Source organism: Triturus cristatus, chromosome 9, assembly GCF_964204655.1.
Source record: "Triturus cristatus chromosome 9, aTriCri1.1, whole genome shotgun sequence".
NCBI lineage: Eukaryota > Metazoa > Chordata > Amphibia > Caudata > Salamandridae > Triturus > Triturus cristatus.
This window is the reverse complement of record NC_140592.1, coordinates 1,023,566,347-1,023,581,227: the sequence shown is the minus strand read 5'-3', so window position 1 is coordinate 1,023,581,227 and position 14,881 is coordinate 1,023,566,347. Positions and strand designations below refer to the sequence as shown.

Below are 14,881 nucleotides of genomic sequence, written 5' to 3'. Positions count from 1 at the left end.
GTACAATTTTTTGCCTCTGCATATATTTTTTTTTCATTATCCTCAGAAGTGCAAAAGAAAGTCTTGGAGGTCGTAGTCATAGGAAGTGACAGCCCTCTCAGGATGCATGCAGCTTAAACATAGCATTCAAAATTAAGGGGAGGAAAAGAGGACTACTGCATTGATAGCTGGGACAGGGACATAACTCAATGCCACTGACAAAAAAGTGAAAAAGGAATACAATAAAGATTTATCAGGAAAATAGAAAACAAAGACAAAACCTGCAATAGAAGAGAAGAACCGGGAGGAATAGTCCAAAATGGCAAATAATTGCCACTGACCGCTGGCAAACTGTGATAATGTCAAGAAAATAGCAAAAAAACAAAAGAAAAAAACATAAACATTCGAGAAGTCACCGGGCTGGAGTTTTTGACAAAGCAGCGGCTACAGTCATGCCCAGTAGGGCACAGCACTTCCTCTACCTATACAATGAGAAGGGGAACTGAGATGTTGGCAGAGGTGGCATTGAGCTCAACCATGGCAGAAGCTCTGTTCCCCTCAAACTCTAAATCAAGCCATTAGTGTTCAATAAGTAAAGGATGAGTGTTGGCACATACTTCAATAGACTTGGACTCAAGAAACAATTTTTATTTGATAAAGTTTATTCAATATTGCAGTTATTTTTCATTTTAGTTTTATACAAAATACATGAAGCCGTGGATAACAGGAACATAGGCTATGATTTCCGGCTATTAGTGCTCCATAAAATGTGTAAGATGATGACACAAAAATGTTCAGTTTTAAGGTATAATTCAGGCACCAGAATTAGAACATTCTCATAACACTGGCATAAAGAGTGCTTGGAAAGTCCCCATACAGTGATAATGAGGAAGTTAAACACAAATGGTGCTGTACAGGATGTGTCTCAGAGCTTGCCCAAAACCCCCCTTGCAGGCTGCCAGGTAAGGAAGGGCACATGGGTTCATGCTGTTCAGCAGTCACAGGGCAGATTAGTATACAATTGACACTTTAAATAGAACTCACCACACAAACGAACAGGCTCTAGGTGCTAATTGGCTATTATTATTATCCCACTCAGTAATCTACAATTTATAAACCATGGGACTCCCGGAATTGTGGTCAAACCCGGAAGCAAGTTGTTCCGGGATCCCGAGGAAAGAATTACTTTCTCGGATGTCCACAAATTATTTCTCTTCTCTTTCGAGCTCTTCTGCTATGGGTAGGTTGACCTTAGAATTCCTCATGGCCAAGCAAGATCCCGGACTAGAGGAATTCATGGATCAAATAGAACCCCCACTTGCTCGAAAACTGTATATTCAGCTTAGACATGACACACTACCGGTTAGGTCCTTTTCATCCAAATGGCAGACCCAAAATCAGGAATGTTGTCCTGCCTGTAACTATAAAACGGAGTCTGTTGCACATGTGCTGTTTTTCTGTCCTGCTTATTACACAATTAGGAAATGTTGGTTGATTCCTATTTGCAGGAACCTGGGATTTCGTCACTTTAAGCAGGCGTGTAGGTCACTAATCTATGATACTCATCCCAATATTGTCTTTGCTGTATCTCGCTATCTTCACAGTATGTGGCGCAGGAGACAAGCTTTTTTAACTTAATTATTCTTGTACTGATAACTAGTAGTTTAATCTTTATTTTTAAAACTTTTAACTTATATGTCTATTTATTGTCTTATTGTATTATTGTAATTGTTGATGTAAATAGGTGCACTTTTATGGTCTTTTGACCGAAATAAAGTTATCACTAATCACTAATAAACCATGCAAGGACGCAAGCCTTAGTCTTCCTGCCCGAATGCACCAGGTTTCAACCAGTCCTGTAGGAGGTGCTTTCTGTAGGAGCCATCCTGCGTGGTAATTATTAGAAATGGAAATAGGATCCTGCAAATATGTGGTCAAATACACAAAGATGCAGGTTATGGAAGAATTAGTAGCATTGTTACGCAGGAAATACAAGCAACAAGTACAGGGATAATTAGGACAGTTTCATAGCTGCCAAGGTTTCAGGTTGCCATGTGTGACATTCTCATAATTTCAGTTTAATTACGAGTGACATTTCAGCGACTATGAGTGACACTTTCTTGCAAGCAAAATAAAGCAATAAAGATGAGGGAATTATATAAATATCAGCAAATACACTCATTTCAGCAACAAGAAACTCTAAGACAAGGGTCTCCAATCAGTAGCTCGTGAGCTACTGTAGCTCGCCAGCTACCTCTGAGTAGCTCATCTATGTGCAGCCCAGCTTATTAAATTAGAAAGCTTTTGCTTGGTTGAATTAAAATACATATAACACCACTAGTAATATTAGTAGCTCTCAGTACAGAAAAGGTTCAAGACCTCTAAGAAGATCTTAAAAGTACTGCACAGGACCAGAAATGGAAGGGCACTAACCTAGTACACTGACAAACTCTCGGGTGGGGGTGGCAAGTGGTAACTACTTTACTTACCAAACTCTGTTCTTGTTTTTCAGATCTGTTCAGCCAGGCAGCCGCAGCGCTGCGTGACTGGCCTCGGCGACTGACTGCAGCAGGTAGGCAGCAGGCTCAGGCTGCCTCCAGCCACCCCCCCTGGCAATCATTTTCAGGTTTGCAGCCGGTGCCCAGTTAGTTCTGGTAGTCTGTCCGAGTTCTCTCCTGGCGGCCGCTGCAACCCAACCGGACGGTCAGTGAGTGTGGCGGTCACAGGGCATCACTCCAACCACGCACTGCACTCTCCTGACCTGGCTTAGAAATACTGAATAGTTTGCCTGTGCGAGCAGTAGTCACTCAGCACTGCTGGGAGCGCGATAATGATTGCACCGGCAGCGGCTACCGCAAACCACTGAGCCACTGGCCTTCATATTCCTGGACCCTGCAGCACTATTCTAGCAGGTGGCAGTCCCTGACGTCGCCCGTGGTGCCACGGTCAATGTATCAAACAACCTGACAGTCACAGTATTACTAGTAGCTACAGGGCATACTACCCGTCCGGCCGTGACGTCAGGCTGTCTCGGAGCTGTGTCAAGTGGCTCAGTGCTGCGCAGGCAGGGCGGCGCTGCAGGAATCAAATTGAATAAATAGAATACGTTGTAGCACTGACCGTGTGGCCTTAGCTCTCAGCTGGCAGTCCTGCCAAGTACCATGGAGCGTCCCAAGCCTGCGGGTAGCAGTGCGTACAGTCATAGGCTGCGCGCTACCAGCTGCCACACATGGGTTTCCAGCGCTTCAGTGACAGAAACATATCATGCAAATATGCGTGACAAATGCATTTCAGTGCAGTGATGTGAAGCACCACACTGAAATGCGTTGGTGCGTGGTACTTGGCAGGTCTGCATTTTTAACTTACCTGTAACTTGTAGTGCTGTTCATTAACATGTTTCACACACTCCTGCCATCCAGTGTTGTGCGAGGACAGTGCAAGTTGTTTTTAGGTCTCGCCTGACCCAGCGTGTGCGCTGTTCTGGCGAGACTTTAAGTAAGGGCGTCAAAAAATGCTACCGCCAGCCACAGCTTGCAGTGCGTGTGCGCGGGCGCGCGCTTGAGCAGAGGCGCCATATGGCGGGATTACTGCTGGGCGCGCACCACTCGCGCACATGCACTGCAAGCTGTTGCCGGCGGTAGCATTTTAACTTCCTTGTTGTATGGGTTAGTAGCTGCCAATATTGGTCAAAATCGCATTGCACTTCTTTGGAGGTTGGTAATCCGGCTCAATTGATCTAAGTGCAAACTTCTGCCTTTCTAATGGTTCTTGCTCACTCTCTCTTAGCCTTCATCCTGGTCCACTTTTAATGTTTAAATGAAGCATGTTTTTTAAAAACTAATATGATCGATTTTTGAGAAATAAAAAGGTTGTAACTTATATACAGAATGTAGTACCTTATTTGGGATTTCACGGACGGTGTACAACGTCACACAGCATTACCTGCACATCTAATACGGCGGTCGGCATATCAGTCACGCTTTGACGTAATATCCTATGTGCTAAATCTAAACCGCACCTTAAATATTTAATCTGACGATAATTTGGCTCCTGAGAGGTTTCAAAAACACAATTTCCCGTGATGCACAAGACTAGCACACTGAAGGGTGTGTGTGTTGGGTGGGAGTCTCTTTGGAAATACCTCAACTTTGGTCTGTTGCGCTTTGATTTAAGGTATACAGCAGATGCGTGAAGACAGTTCTGGAAGAGAGTTTCTGTGGTGCACAATCCAAAGTGACGCACGTCTGAATGTGTGTGAAAGTCGAATGAGTGAGATACGTTTAAGTGCAGTACCTGCAAACGTGCATCAGAACCTGCCCTATATCCCAAACAAACACGGCTTCATACCGATTCATTCATTGGCCTTTCGGCTGTCACAGTCAGCAATGTTGCAAACTTTTGACATAGGGTCTGAATGTTTTGTTCGCAGTTTGCACATGCCTACTGGCAACTAGAATGAGGCCACCAACTCGTTTTACTTAGAAGGTAGAACTGAAAATTAAAACAAGCACTGGCAAAAACAATAGGTCTGGCCTTCTCAGTGTGAAAATATATTTATTTTTGGCAAGCACATGCAAAAGCAACTTAAAACAAGCATTGGCATAGCCAATAGGTCTCGCTTTTGGGACCTTATAAGTATTTAGTTGCATGGCTAAACACTTATAAGGTCCCAAAGGCGAGACCAGGACAAAGATTCCACCTTCAGTTGTTTTTCCCAAAATGCTGAGTGAAAGTATGTGGAGTGAAGTGAAGCAGGGCAGTTTATGTCTTCAGGTGCATTGAGAAAATGTTAAAGAGTTATGTGCAGTAATGTGAAACATCTACAACTGATATCACATACAGAGAGGTGGGAGGGCGCATGCGGATCTAGTGCACTACAAACTACTGACCTATAGTTACAGGAAAGTCAAATGTTCTGTTTGTGACTGTAGATCATATGCTTTGCATGCAGCGGCGGCTCCTCCGTAATGGCAGAGGAGCGTCGCCCCACTGCTCACAGCCAGCAAATGAAAAATAAAATGATAATAAAACAATGTTATGATCATTCTATTTTTCATTCCCTGACTGAGTGAGCTGATGCCATAAGAGCAGGGTGGGGCGGCGTGGGGTGGGGCCAGACCTTCCTCCGTGGAAAGCAGGGTGGAGTAGTGGTGGGCACTGTAAGTGTGCATGTCGTTTTGGCTGGCAGTCTTAGGACAGCCAAACCGACCTGCGCACTTAGATTTCTCCCACCCAGCTGTGTTGTACACCCTGGTGGAGAAAAGGCAGACTCCCTGTGCCTGCGTGGGCTAAGCCCGGTGTTGCTTTCATGCTGGGTAATAGCAATAACAGCAGCGTCTGAATATTGTGGGGAGTCTGGGAGCCTATTCTGTGTAGCCGCCGGTAACAGATGAGCACCGAGGTGGCCAGCAGTGGGACAGGGAGTGGCAGTGACAGGTACGTGTTTTTAATAAAAAATTATTATCCCCCCACACTGTCCCACCACTTTCTGTTGCAAGCAGCCACCAATGTTGGCATGGAGTGAAAAGCGGGTCTCTTTCCCTAAAGCCGGGGTTTGTGAGCAGATAAAGATGATGTTTGGACTAATTTACTAAGGACTGCTGCAAAGAGTAGATCTGGAACAGAAACATCTGCTCTTTATCAACATATACGCAGAACTCCGCAAAGAGGTATGCTGGTCTGCTCAGACTGTTTTTAAGAGATATGCTGTCTAGTGTGCAAATGGCCAGGCTCTACATGTTTTGACACTGGATCAGCACAAACCTAGGTTAAAGATACCTGGTTGGTAGCGCTGCAGGATTGACTCAGAGTCATCTAAAAATTCTGAGATGAAGGATGGGAGGATCGCTTTGAGTCCATCAGAGATGACCTAGATTCAGGCTGTGCGCAGAACCATCTAAAGAGCTTTGAACACATGGTTGATTCATAACCATCCAATGAGTCCTAGTTTCAGGATACGTACAGAGCCATCTTGAAGAAGTGTGGCTGCATGATCAACACAGACACATTTTCAAGAAGTCTGACAAAAGGATCCACTCAAAGCCTGTGACAGCCCTTTTGCTGGCCTCTGAAGATATGAGAATGACACTAGATCAAAGAGGGTCAGCTGCGCTCATACTTCTTGGACTGAGCACGGCATTCGATGCGGTCTCCCATTCAATTGACAGGATGAAGATAATAGGGGTCACTGGGAAGACACTAAATTGGTTAACTGCCTTTTAATCTTATAGTAGCATCCAAAGTAGTGAAGGTCCTTTTCTATCAGAAAACTACAAGTGGGACTGTGGAGTTCCTCAGGGCTCTGTGCTGAACCCAATGTTGTTTAACATTTATGTTAAACCTCTCGCAGAAATCATCTGTGCCCATGGTTTTACTATGGTAGCCTATGCTGACAACATTCAAATCATCGTCTTCAAGTCACCAGACACCAACTCCACCTCCAACAAAATAAATACTTGTTTTGAAGAGGTGGCTACATGGATGACTGAAAGCTGTCTTAAGTTGAATGGGGACAAATCAGAGGTGATGGGGGAAGGCAACAACCTATCTCTCTGGGAGCAACTTACATGGCCCCCTTGCCTGGGATAATCCCCTACCCCTAAATCTGAGACGAATATCTTGGGGTTCACCCTGGACAAGGATCTGAACATGACTTAACAGGCCAAGAAGGTGGCAGACATTTGCTTTGGAATGCTAAGATAACTTAGGAAGACACGGAGGTGGCTCCCAATGGATTGGCGTAGGATGGTGATTCAGGGCTTGATCCTGCCACGCCTCGACTACAGCAATTCCTTATATTTGGGTAGCCCAGCATAAGTTTTAGGGAAATTGCAGGTCATACACAATGCAGCAGCACAAGCTCTTCCAGGTTCCCCCATAATGAATTCAGCCCACCCAGCCCTCCAGCAACTGCATTGGCTACCCATTAAGGAACACATTGAATTCAAGGCCTTATGAATAGCTCCTAAGTTAAAATATCTAGTCACACCACATGCTTTGCAACATGTTATCACACCATACAAAGCCCTAAGAGCACTAAGATTGAACAATCTCTCCCTCCTGGCAGTGCCCAAAATCAAGAGGGCAAACAACTTAGGTCCAACAACAATCTGCTGAGCTTCAGGAAACAACTAAAAACTCACCTCAGATAATGCCTCAGTTCATTTTGCTTCCACTTCCTGTTAGCTCCGGGAAGCCCATTTTGGGTATCTGTTGCACTCTACAAATTCACTTAAGTTAACATAACAAAGCCATCTCAAAGATGTGTGGATCAAGGATCTGCAGTCATTCATCTTGAAAAATCTGCAATATGGAATGTGAAAGGATATATTTTTTAGTAGCTTGAGTGCCCCATCCAGGAATAGCCATCTTATAATGCCCAGACGCAGAATTTGCACAAAGCCATCTTGAAAAAATTGGATGAAGGATCTGGAGAGGATCATCTTGAAAAAGCCTCAATGCAGGATCCTAACAGATCCATTTTGTAGAAGCCAGGATACAGGATGTACTCAGAGACATCTTATGAACGTCTAGATACAGGTTCTGCCCTGAGCCATCTTGAAGAAGATTACATGCAGAGACCACACAGACCAATATTGTAGAGCCTTAGCTACATGGTCTACGAAAGGCTTCATGAAGAAAGCTATTTGCAGTGTAGGACATTTTCTTGAAAAAGTCTGAATGCAGGGTTCTCATACAACATCTTAGAGATGTTTGGATGCAGAGTAAACATAGAAACAATTTCTGAAAGCAACTTGTGGCGGGAGAAGAAATCTACTCTACAATACTCTTGATGTTACACAACAATTGGTTCAGTGGTTTTCTTTCACAACGAGAGATCCTCTACATTATTTCTTGTCAGTACTATTTTTTTGTTAACATGAACTTTTTAACAGAGCTCTTGTAATTCAGTTTGTGGGATGAATTATTTTCTATGGTCCGCTGAAAAGTAACTAATGTGTTTTATAATACATTATATTTTATCCTTGAAGAGTCAAGACGCTGAGAAGTGTATAAGTTCATTGGTGTTGGAGGTGTGGTCTGGTGTTCAAGGTGTGGGTAATGGACAGGATGTGGTCTAGTCAGCGGAGGCGTGGTACTATCCAGAGTAGTCCGGTCTATTCGGTGTAGATGTGGTATTTTGATAAGACTTGGGTAGTTAGAAGACAGATGTTCTAATCAGAGGGTGTTTGATCATGTTGGGAAGGTTGTGTAAACAGGAGTCTCTGGTGTAGCCATTTGAGAGTGAGAGTTGTCTTTCCAAATGAACATTTCCTCCTCAGAGGGGTAAATCCGAAACAGTGTAATGGGCTAACTCAGGAGGTAACATCTAGAGAAGGAGATGTCATCTGCTGGAAAGGTGTGGTCAGGAAAAAATGGTCTAGTGGAGGGCTGTCTAGTCAGCAGGGTTTTGGGTGCATTTGTGTAGGCTACTGGAGTGGGGACTTGTTGGCCAATGTATGAGCTTTGGGACCACAAGAGCAAACTTCTTAGCCAGGCCAGGGAATCTCATGTATTATGAGCGCTTAGAATACACGCCCAACGTCAACATTAAGCCCTATATTATAAAATGAACTGCTGAGGACTAGGCAGCATTCCAAACAGTACAAACAAAACATTAGCAAGATAGATTTTCAGGTGGATTGGTTGTTGAGTATCAGAAGCACAGATCAGCAAAAGTCCAAGATCTGCACTACTAGACAGAAGCAGAGCCTAACACTGTTAAGTACTTAGTCCTCCTTGTCTATCCCCATACCAATCATGGTAAGATCCACACATGCAATTATAAGAGTTGATTTTGGAGGAGGTGTGGGGATGTGGACATCAAGAACCAGTAGTTCATCTGTCTCTGTTGGTATTTGCCACCTAGCGTCAGCTGTCAAGGATCAGTCAGTATACACCTGCAGGGCATATGATTCTGAGGGAATGCCTTTTCCCAGTACACAGAACAAATATGGTCCACGCTGCAATGGAAGCGAAGAATGGGCAATAAATGAGGATGAAGGAGGCAGGTCCGCTAGGTGATGCAGTTAACTCCGGGGGAAGGAGCACCTGCAACAAAGAAAATATCTGCTGTTAGTACAGTGTACACTGAAACAAATTCACTCTCCATAACTGAGTAATGGCCCCATCCAGCACGGACTAACCTGTAGGTAAAAGAAATACCACAACCACCAATGAGCAAACGTGCAGTATTATGATTACAACACAACTCTTCCACCCCCAGTGCACTGTCCCATTGCGTACTGCACCATGTGTATTGTCCTTTTTCAAGTTTACTGCCGTTTCCACCTGTTGTACTCTCCCTTAGCATACTCCTTCCTCCATGTTGCACTAGTGAACTTCCTGTTGGAGTACATTTCTCACGTGCGCCACTCTTCGTACTATCCCTAGGACACTGTCCCATTGTGTACTGCCCCATGTGTATTGTCCTTTTCCAATTCTACTGTTGTGTTTTCACCTGGTGTACTCTCTCTTACCATGCTCCTTCCTCCACGTTGTACTGTTGAACTTCCTGTTGGAGCAAACTTCTTGCGTGTGCCACGTTTCGTTGACTAACTCAGGGCATTGTTTGATTATGTACAGATCCTCTGGTGCACTGCCCCCTTCTGAGGCTGCCTGAACATGGTGAATGTAACCAGAACTGAGCAGTTTAGCACTAATCAAATATGTAAACAGTGTTTATGGTTCAGTGCCTGAGTTTGCACTATGCACAATACCATAAAAAAATAAAAAACACTGTTATACTGCCTTCGTCATGTTCTTTAGTGTACAACTTCCTGATGCATTTTCCACTGTGCATTGTCCACACAGTACTGCCCAGCCTTATTTTACAGCTGAGCTGCATCTATTGTACTCTACCCTGGTGTAATACCTATAAACCTCATTTTCTATGAATAGGAGGGATCTGTTGTGTAGCAGACAATGGTCAACACTAAGGAGCTTATTTACAAGCCCCTCGCTCTGCTGGTACATCACTTTTTCCCATATCAATAGTGACGCACTGGCGGCGCAATGGCCTTGTAAATAAGCCCCTACGCGTCAACAGTTACACTTGATCCGTCACTTCTTAGTTCATTGCTCACAAAATATGCTCCTTCCCAACCCACAACCTCTGCAACTGTAACCATAACAATCCAACTATTTTATTGAAATTCTGTATTTTTATTATTTGTTTCATTTTTTCCAGACATTCTATAAATAGAAGAAAAAACACAAGCTCTCATCAGAGGAGTGTCACAAAGACTTCTGGGGATTTTCATGCACACCAAAGTTACAGAATAGAAAAACAGCCACAGACAGAAAGGAGTCATTGTTAGAGTTTGGTGAGACAGGAGAATCAGCCTGGCGCTCCCTTGCTGTACATAAATGACCACACCCATATCTGAAAAGAGATGAAGAAAGGAAAGGACAAAATCAGCAATAAAGTATCAGAAATTTAATATACTAAAAGTAAAAAATATAAAAATAGTGTGAAGAAAGAGATATCATCTTGAAATATAATAGTGTAGGAAACAAAAAATGAAAGAGAGGACCTCAGGAAACAGAACACGGTAAGAACAAAGAAACAAGAAATGAAAGAGAGAGCATCAGGAAATAGAACACAATAAGAACAAAGCTTGTGTGGTGGGCTGAAACCGCCCGCAGCACAAGCTCCCACTGAAAAATTGACGTTTTTAAACATCCATGCACTGTGTGGCAGGCACCTCATGGGTGCCCGCATAGGTTCCCCCCCAGGGCAAAATGCGGAGAGCCAGGTCAGTTTCCGACAGCCAATCCATGTTGGAAAGGCTGACATGGATTGCCTGTCGGAAACCGACATCATAATTCCGACGGCGGAAACGCCGTCCTTAAGGGATTGTGAGGGCTCTCCGACTGGCCGACGGGCTCCCGTCATCATAATACAGGGGTCGGACTTTAAACCTACCTTGTCGATTGGAAAGCCTCCAACCAGCGGTTCGAGGCTTTCCAACTGACATCGTAATCAGGCCCAAAGAGCAGCATTTAGACATCCTACCCAAATACAGGTAAGGATAATTTAGATAGGTAGGGATTTCTTTACAGACTGTTATAGCAAATAAAGAAAGCAGAAAAATCTAAAGTGCCCACTCTGTGTAAAGCAAGGATACAAGAAATCTGTATCTGTTATGTGGATCCCAATGACCCGAACAGTTTGCTTGTCAGAATAAATCCATATAGATACATTACTGTAAAGTACAGCATTGATGCAGCGTAAATACTGATTTCGCCTTTTACGACATATATCCTAGATGTGTCAATGTAAACATACATAAGAGACATATCCACTTTGCACGACTTTGAAAAAGTTAATGAAAACACTAAGAAATTGTAGTACAAGCACCGTAAAAGCGTGCTTTGATTTAGAAATGAAGTAAATAGATTGCGCCTAACTTCATAGCAGTTCATATTCATATAAGTTTGAAATGAAAAAAAATAATACCTCATGGAAATGTTTTTTCTGCATTTATGAAAGCAATTAATTTTAATGTCTTAATGTATTTTAAGGCTTCTTTTTGATTATTGTGTGAAAAATCTTGCCAAATACTAATGTGTAATGGCCAAAGCCTATTCTTTACTCTTAAGTGTTATGCACCATTGACCGTTTGAAATATTGGTCCAAATCTGTCAAGTTTAGAGATAGAAATGTAAAACTTCCCACACATGTTCCTTATAGCCATAGCGATCTATTTTCCATAAAATGAATTTCTTATCTGGATGTTTACTTATAGTTGCCCTGTATAGACTTAGAATGTGGTAATAGGCCATAGGTAACAATGAACCTTTACAAGAAACATTTAAAATGAGTGACTATTTTACTAATGTATTCACTGGATTATATTGCTTATTTCTGAAAGTATACTTAGATCTATGTAATTTGAAAAGCATTAACTTTGAAATGCGAAGCTTACACTTTCTTCTCAGACTCATGGCAACGAGGACACCGCTGTTCCTCTCATGCGAGTCTTTTGTTCTGTTATCATGGACCAGCTTGTGACAAATGTTACCTTTGTATACTTATGAAGAACACTCTTATAGGACTACAACTTTTGCACTTTTCCGATGTGAAAGTTGATGGTTCAATGGCCTATTGTATAGTGACCTGTGTGCCATGGACAGACAACCGGTGCCCATGCATTCTTGAACTATATACCTTACTTGCTACTTTCCCACCTCATGAGCAGATGATCCTCACTTGGAATGTCCACCATAATGAGGTGATTATTGACATCATCTGCGGACTTGCTAAAGTATATTAACAACGCTTTTGAAGGACCGTGGGCTGTGAGCTGCGGACGTCTTGGCCATGAGTTACTGATCCTTTTGGCCTTTCCTTCGGTTCTTCTTGCCCGCTTGTCATCTTGTCTCTCTGACCTGTTGAGGAGACTTGACACAGACTCCTTCTTGGTGACCCTCCGGATGCAGAGCAGGTGCAGAGAGCTTCTCCTTGCGAACTATGTGGACTTTCTGAACCGACAGCCTAGCCACTGCCCTTCTTGCCCCCGGGCAGTTGCTGCCCCTTGCCCCTGCTGTCTTATGAAGTTACAGCAGCAGGCTTGCAAGTCCCTTCATTTTCCCTTTGCCATTTAACTAGATCCCATGTCCTCTGAGAGAATTCATAGAACGGTCTTCTGCCTTTTGCTGGTGGCAGAATTCCTAGCTTCACAAACTTCCTATGGACTGCCTATCCCGAACTGCAGCTTCACAAACTTCCTATGGACTGCCTCTCCCGAACTGCAGCTTCACAAACTTCCTATGGACTGCCTATCCCGAACTGCAGCTTCACAAACTTCCTATGGACTGCCTATCCTGAACTGCAGCTTCACAAACTTCCTATGGACTGCCTCTCCCGAACTGCAGCTTCACAAACTTCCTATGGACTGCCTCTCCCGAACTGCAGCTTCACAAACTTCCTATGGACTGCCTCTCCCGAACTGCAGCTTCACAAACTTCCTATGGACTGCCTCTCCTGAACTGCAGCTTCACAAACTTCCTATGGACTGCCTATCCCGAACTGCAGCTTCACAAACTTCCTATGGACTGCCTATCCCGAACTGCAGCTTCACAAACTTCCTATGGACTGCCTCTCCCGAACTGCAGCTTCACAAACTTCCTATGGACTGCCTATCCTGAACTGCAGCTTCACAAACTTCCTTTCCGATAGAGTGTGTTTATATATTGGCCTTTTAATCTATTGCATTGATTATAAATTGTTTCTTTAAATCTGCGTTTTGAAGTGTAGTTTTATACTACTGCTATATTGTGCCAAATTCTGACTAAATTGCCTAAATGCTGATATTAATTGAGGTGTCTGAAATTAATACAATACTCATTTGAATCATAACTTACTGAGTCTCTAATTTCATTAATGTTTTTCTCTCTAAAGCTGTGCACATAGTTTCCAGATCTTGATGCATAATCAGGGGAATCATAGGCCATTTGCACAACAACAGGTTTTGCTTTTGTTATTCAGTACCTCGGTAGCAGAACTTCTGGTCTGTATGATTTTGGCCCGATTGAACTTCTCTAGGAGGTTCGGAGTACCTGTAGTTATTTTATATATCTACAGTCTTGTTCTGAGAATAGTGTATATAAATTTGATCTCCTATAGATTAGTTACCAATTCCTAGTCCTCATCGTGTAAGCATTTGTGGGTATTCAGAAGTCCCTACCCCTTATTGGACAAGCAAGATCTATTGAAGGACAAAGCTGGTTGCATGATTTATAGCACAAAGTAGAATTACAAACCTCATGCAGGCCTGTTACTGATGAAGTGGAAAAAGTTGGTAGCAGAAAAAGAAGAAGGAATAAAAAAGTAGCTTTCGCTGCAACAGTATGTTTAGTAACACCCCATGCTGAACTATACTAATCTAGACATGTCTCTCAGATGTGCCCAATTAGTTGTAGCAGATCTTTACGTTTGTAGTTTACTCATTTGTATGACACTGTTTCCGTCATAGTTGTTGACCACTCCTCCATCGTAGGAGGTTCAAGCCTTTTCCAATGCCTTAATATACACAAGGTAGCAACTCCCAGGGATGTGTCTAACCATGTTTTTTGTGATTAGTTGTGCCCACAATGTCCTGCGTGCCATGCACTAGGCCAAGCTGGAGAGTGGGTTGCATTTGTAGTTCAGCGGCATCTTGTAGTGTTTCCCATATTAATTCTAACCGGGGGCATCAGAAACCCACTGCTTCAGCGGCTTGAGCAGGGTGGGTGTCACATGGCCATTTGTGAATCATAAGACCCTGAAAAAATGTTGTTTGCCATTCTTTTATCTTCGATTAAAGACACTGGTCTCAAAATTGAATGTCACTCCCAGGGAAGACTATGAAGGAGATGTGGGGTTTGGAGAAAATGAAAGGGAGCAGAAAAAAAGAAAGAAAGGATAGGTAGATAGATATATAGATGGTTGGATAGCTGGATGAATGAGCTGGGTGAATGGAAGGATGGAAATATTGCGGTAAATGGATGAATAGCTAGACGTTTAAATAGACTGAGGGAAGGATGGAAACAGTGGATGGATGGAGAGAAAGATAGATGGGATGGAATGATGAATGGAAGGATGGATGGAGAGGATGAAGAGATATTTAGAAAATAAGGAAGAATGGATGGAAAGATAGATGGGATGAATGGCTGGAGAAAATGATGACTAGAGGAAGAGGGCGAGAGATGGGTGGAGAGAAGGAATGAAGGATGGAGATATGGATGGATGACCAATGGAGTAGTGAGGTTTGGAAGTCGCCATTTGGGCATATTGTTTTCAGAATTCCCTCAGGAAAGCAAATGAACAATACTGGGGTTCCTCACCTCACTCACTGTCAATCAGGATAGAGTTCAAAGTGGGTGGTGTAGGAACTTAGCTCTGTATATACTATACCAA

At 43.2% G+C, this 14,881-nt stretch overlaps 1 protein-coding gene across 2 annotated transcripts in view; it reads right to left on the bottom strand.

Annotated features, from left to right (window-relative positions):
* Positions 1–644: 644 nt before the first annotated feature.
* The window catches only part of PGF (placental growth factor), a 195,919-nt gene continuing 181,682 nt past the window's right edge, over positions 645–14,881 (bottom strand). For both annotated transcript variants that reach the window (XM_085626739.1, XM_085626738.1), the window contains one exon: positions 645–9,030. In XM_085626739.1, the coding sequence (XP_085482865.1) occupies positions 8,996–9,030 (35 nt within the window). In that variant the 3' untranslated portion in view covers positions 645–8,995. The remainder of the gene's footprint in view (positions 9,031–14,881) is intronic.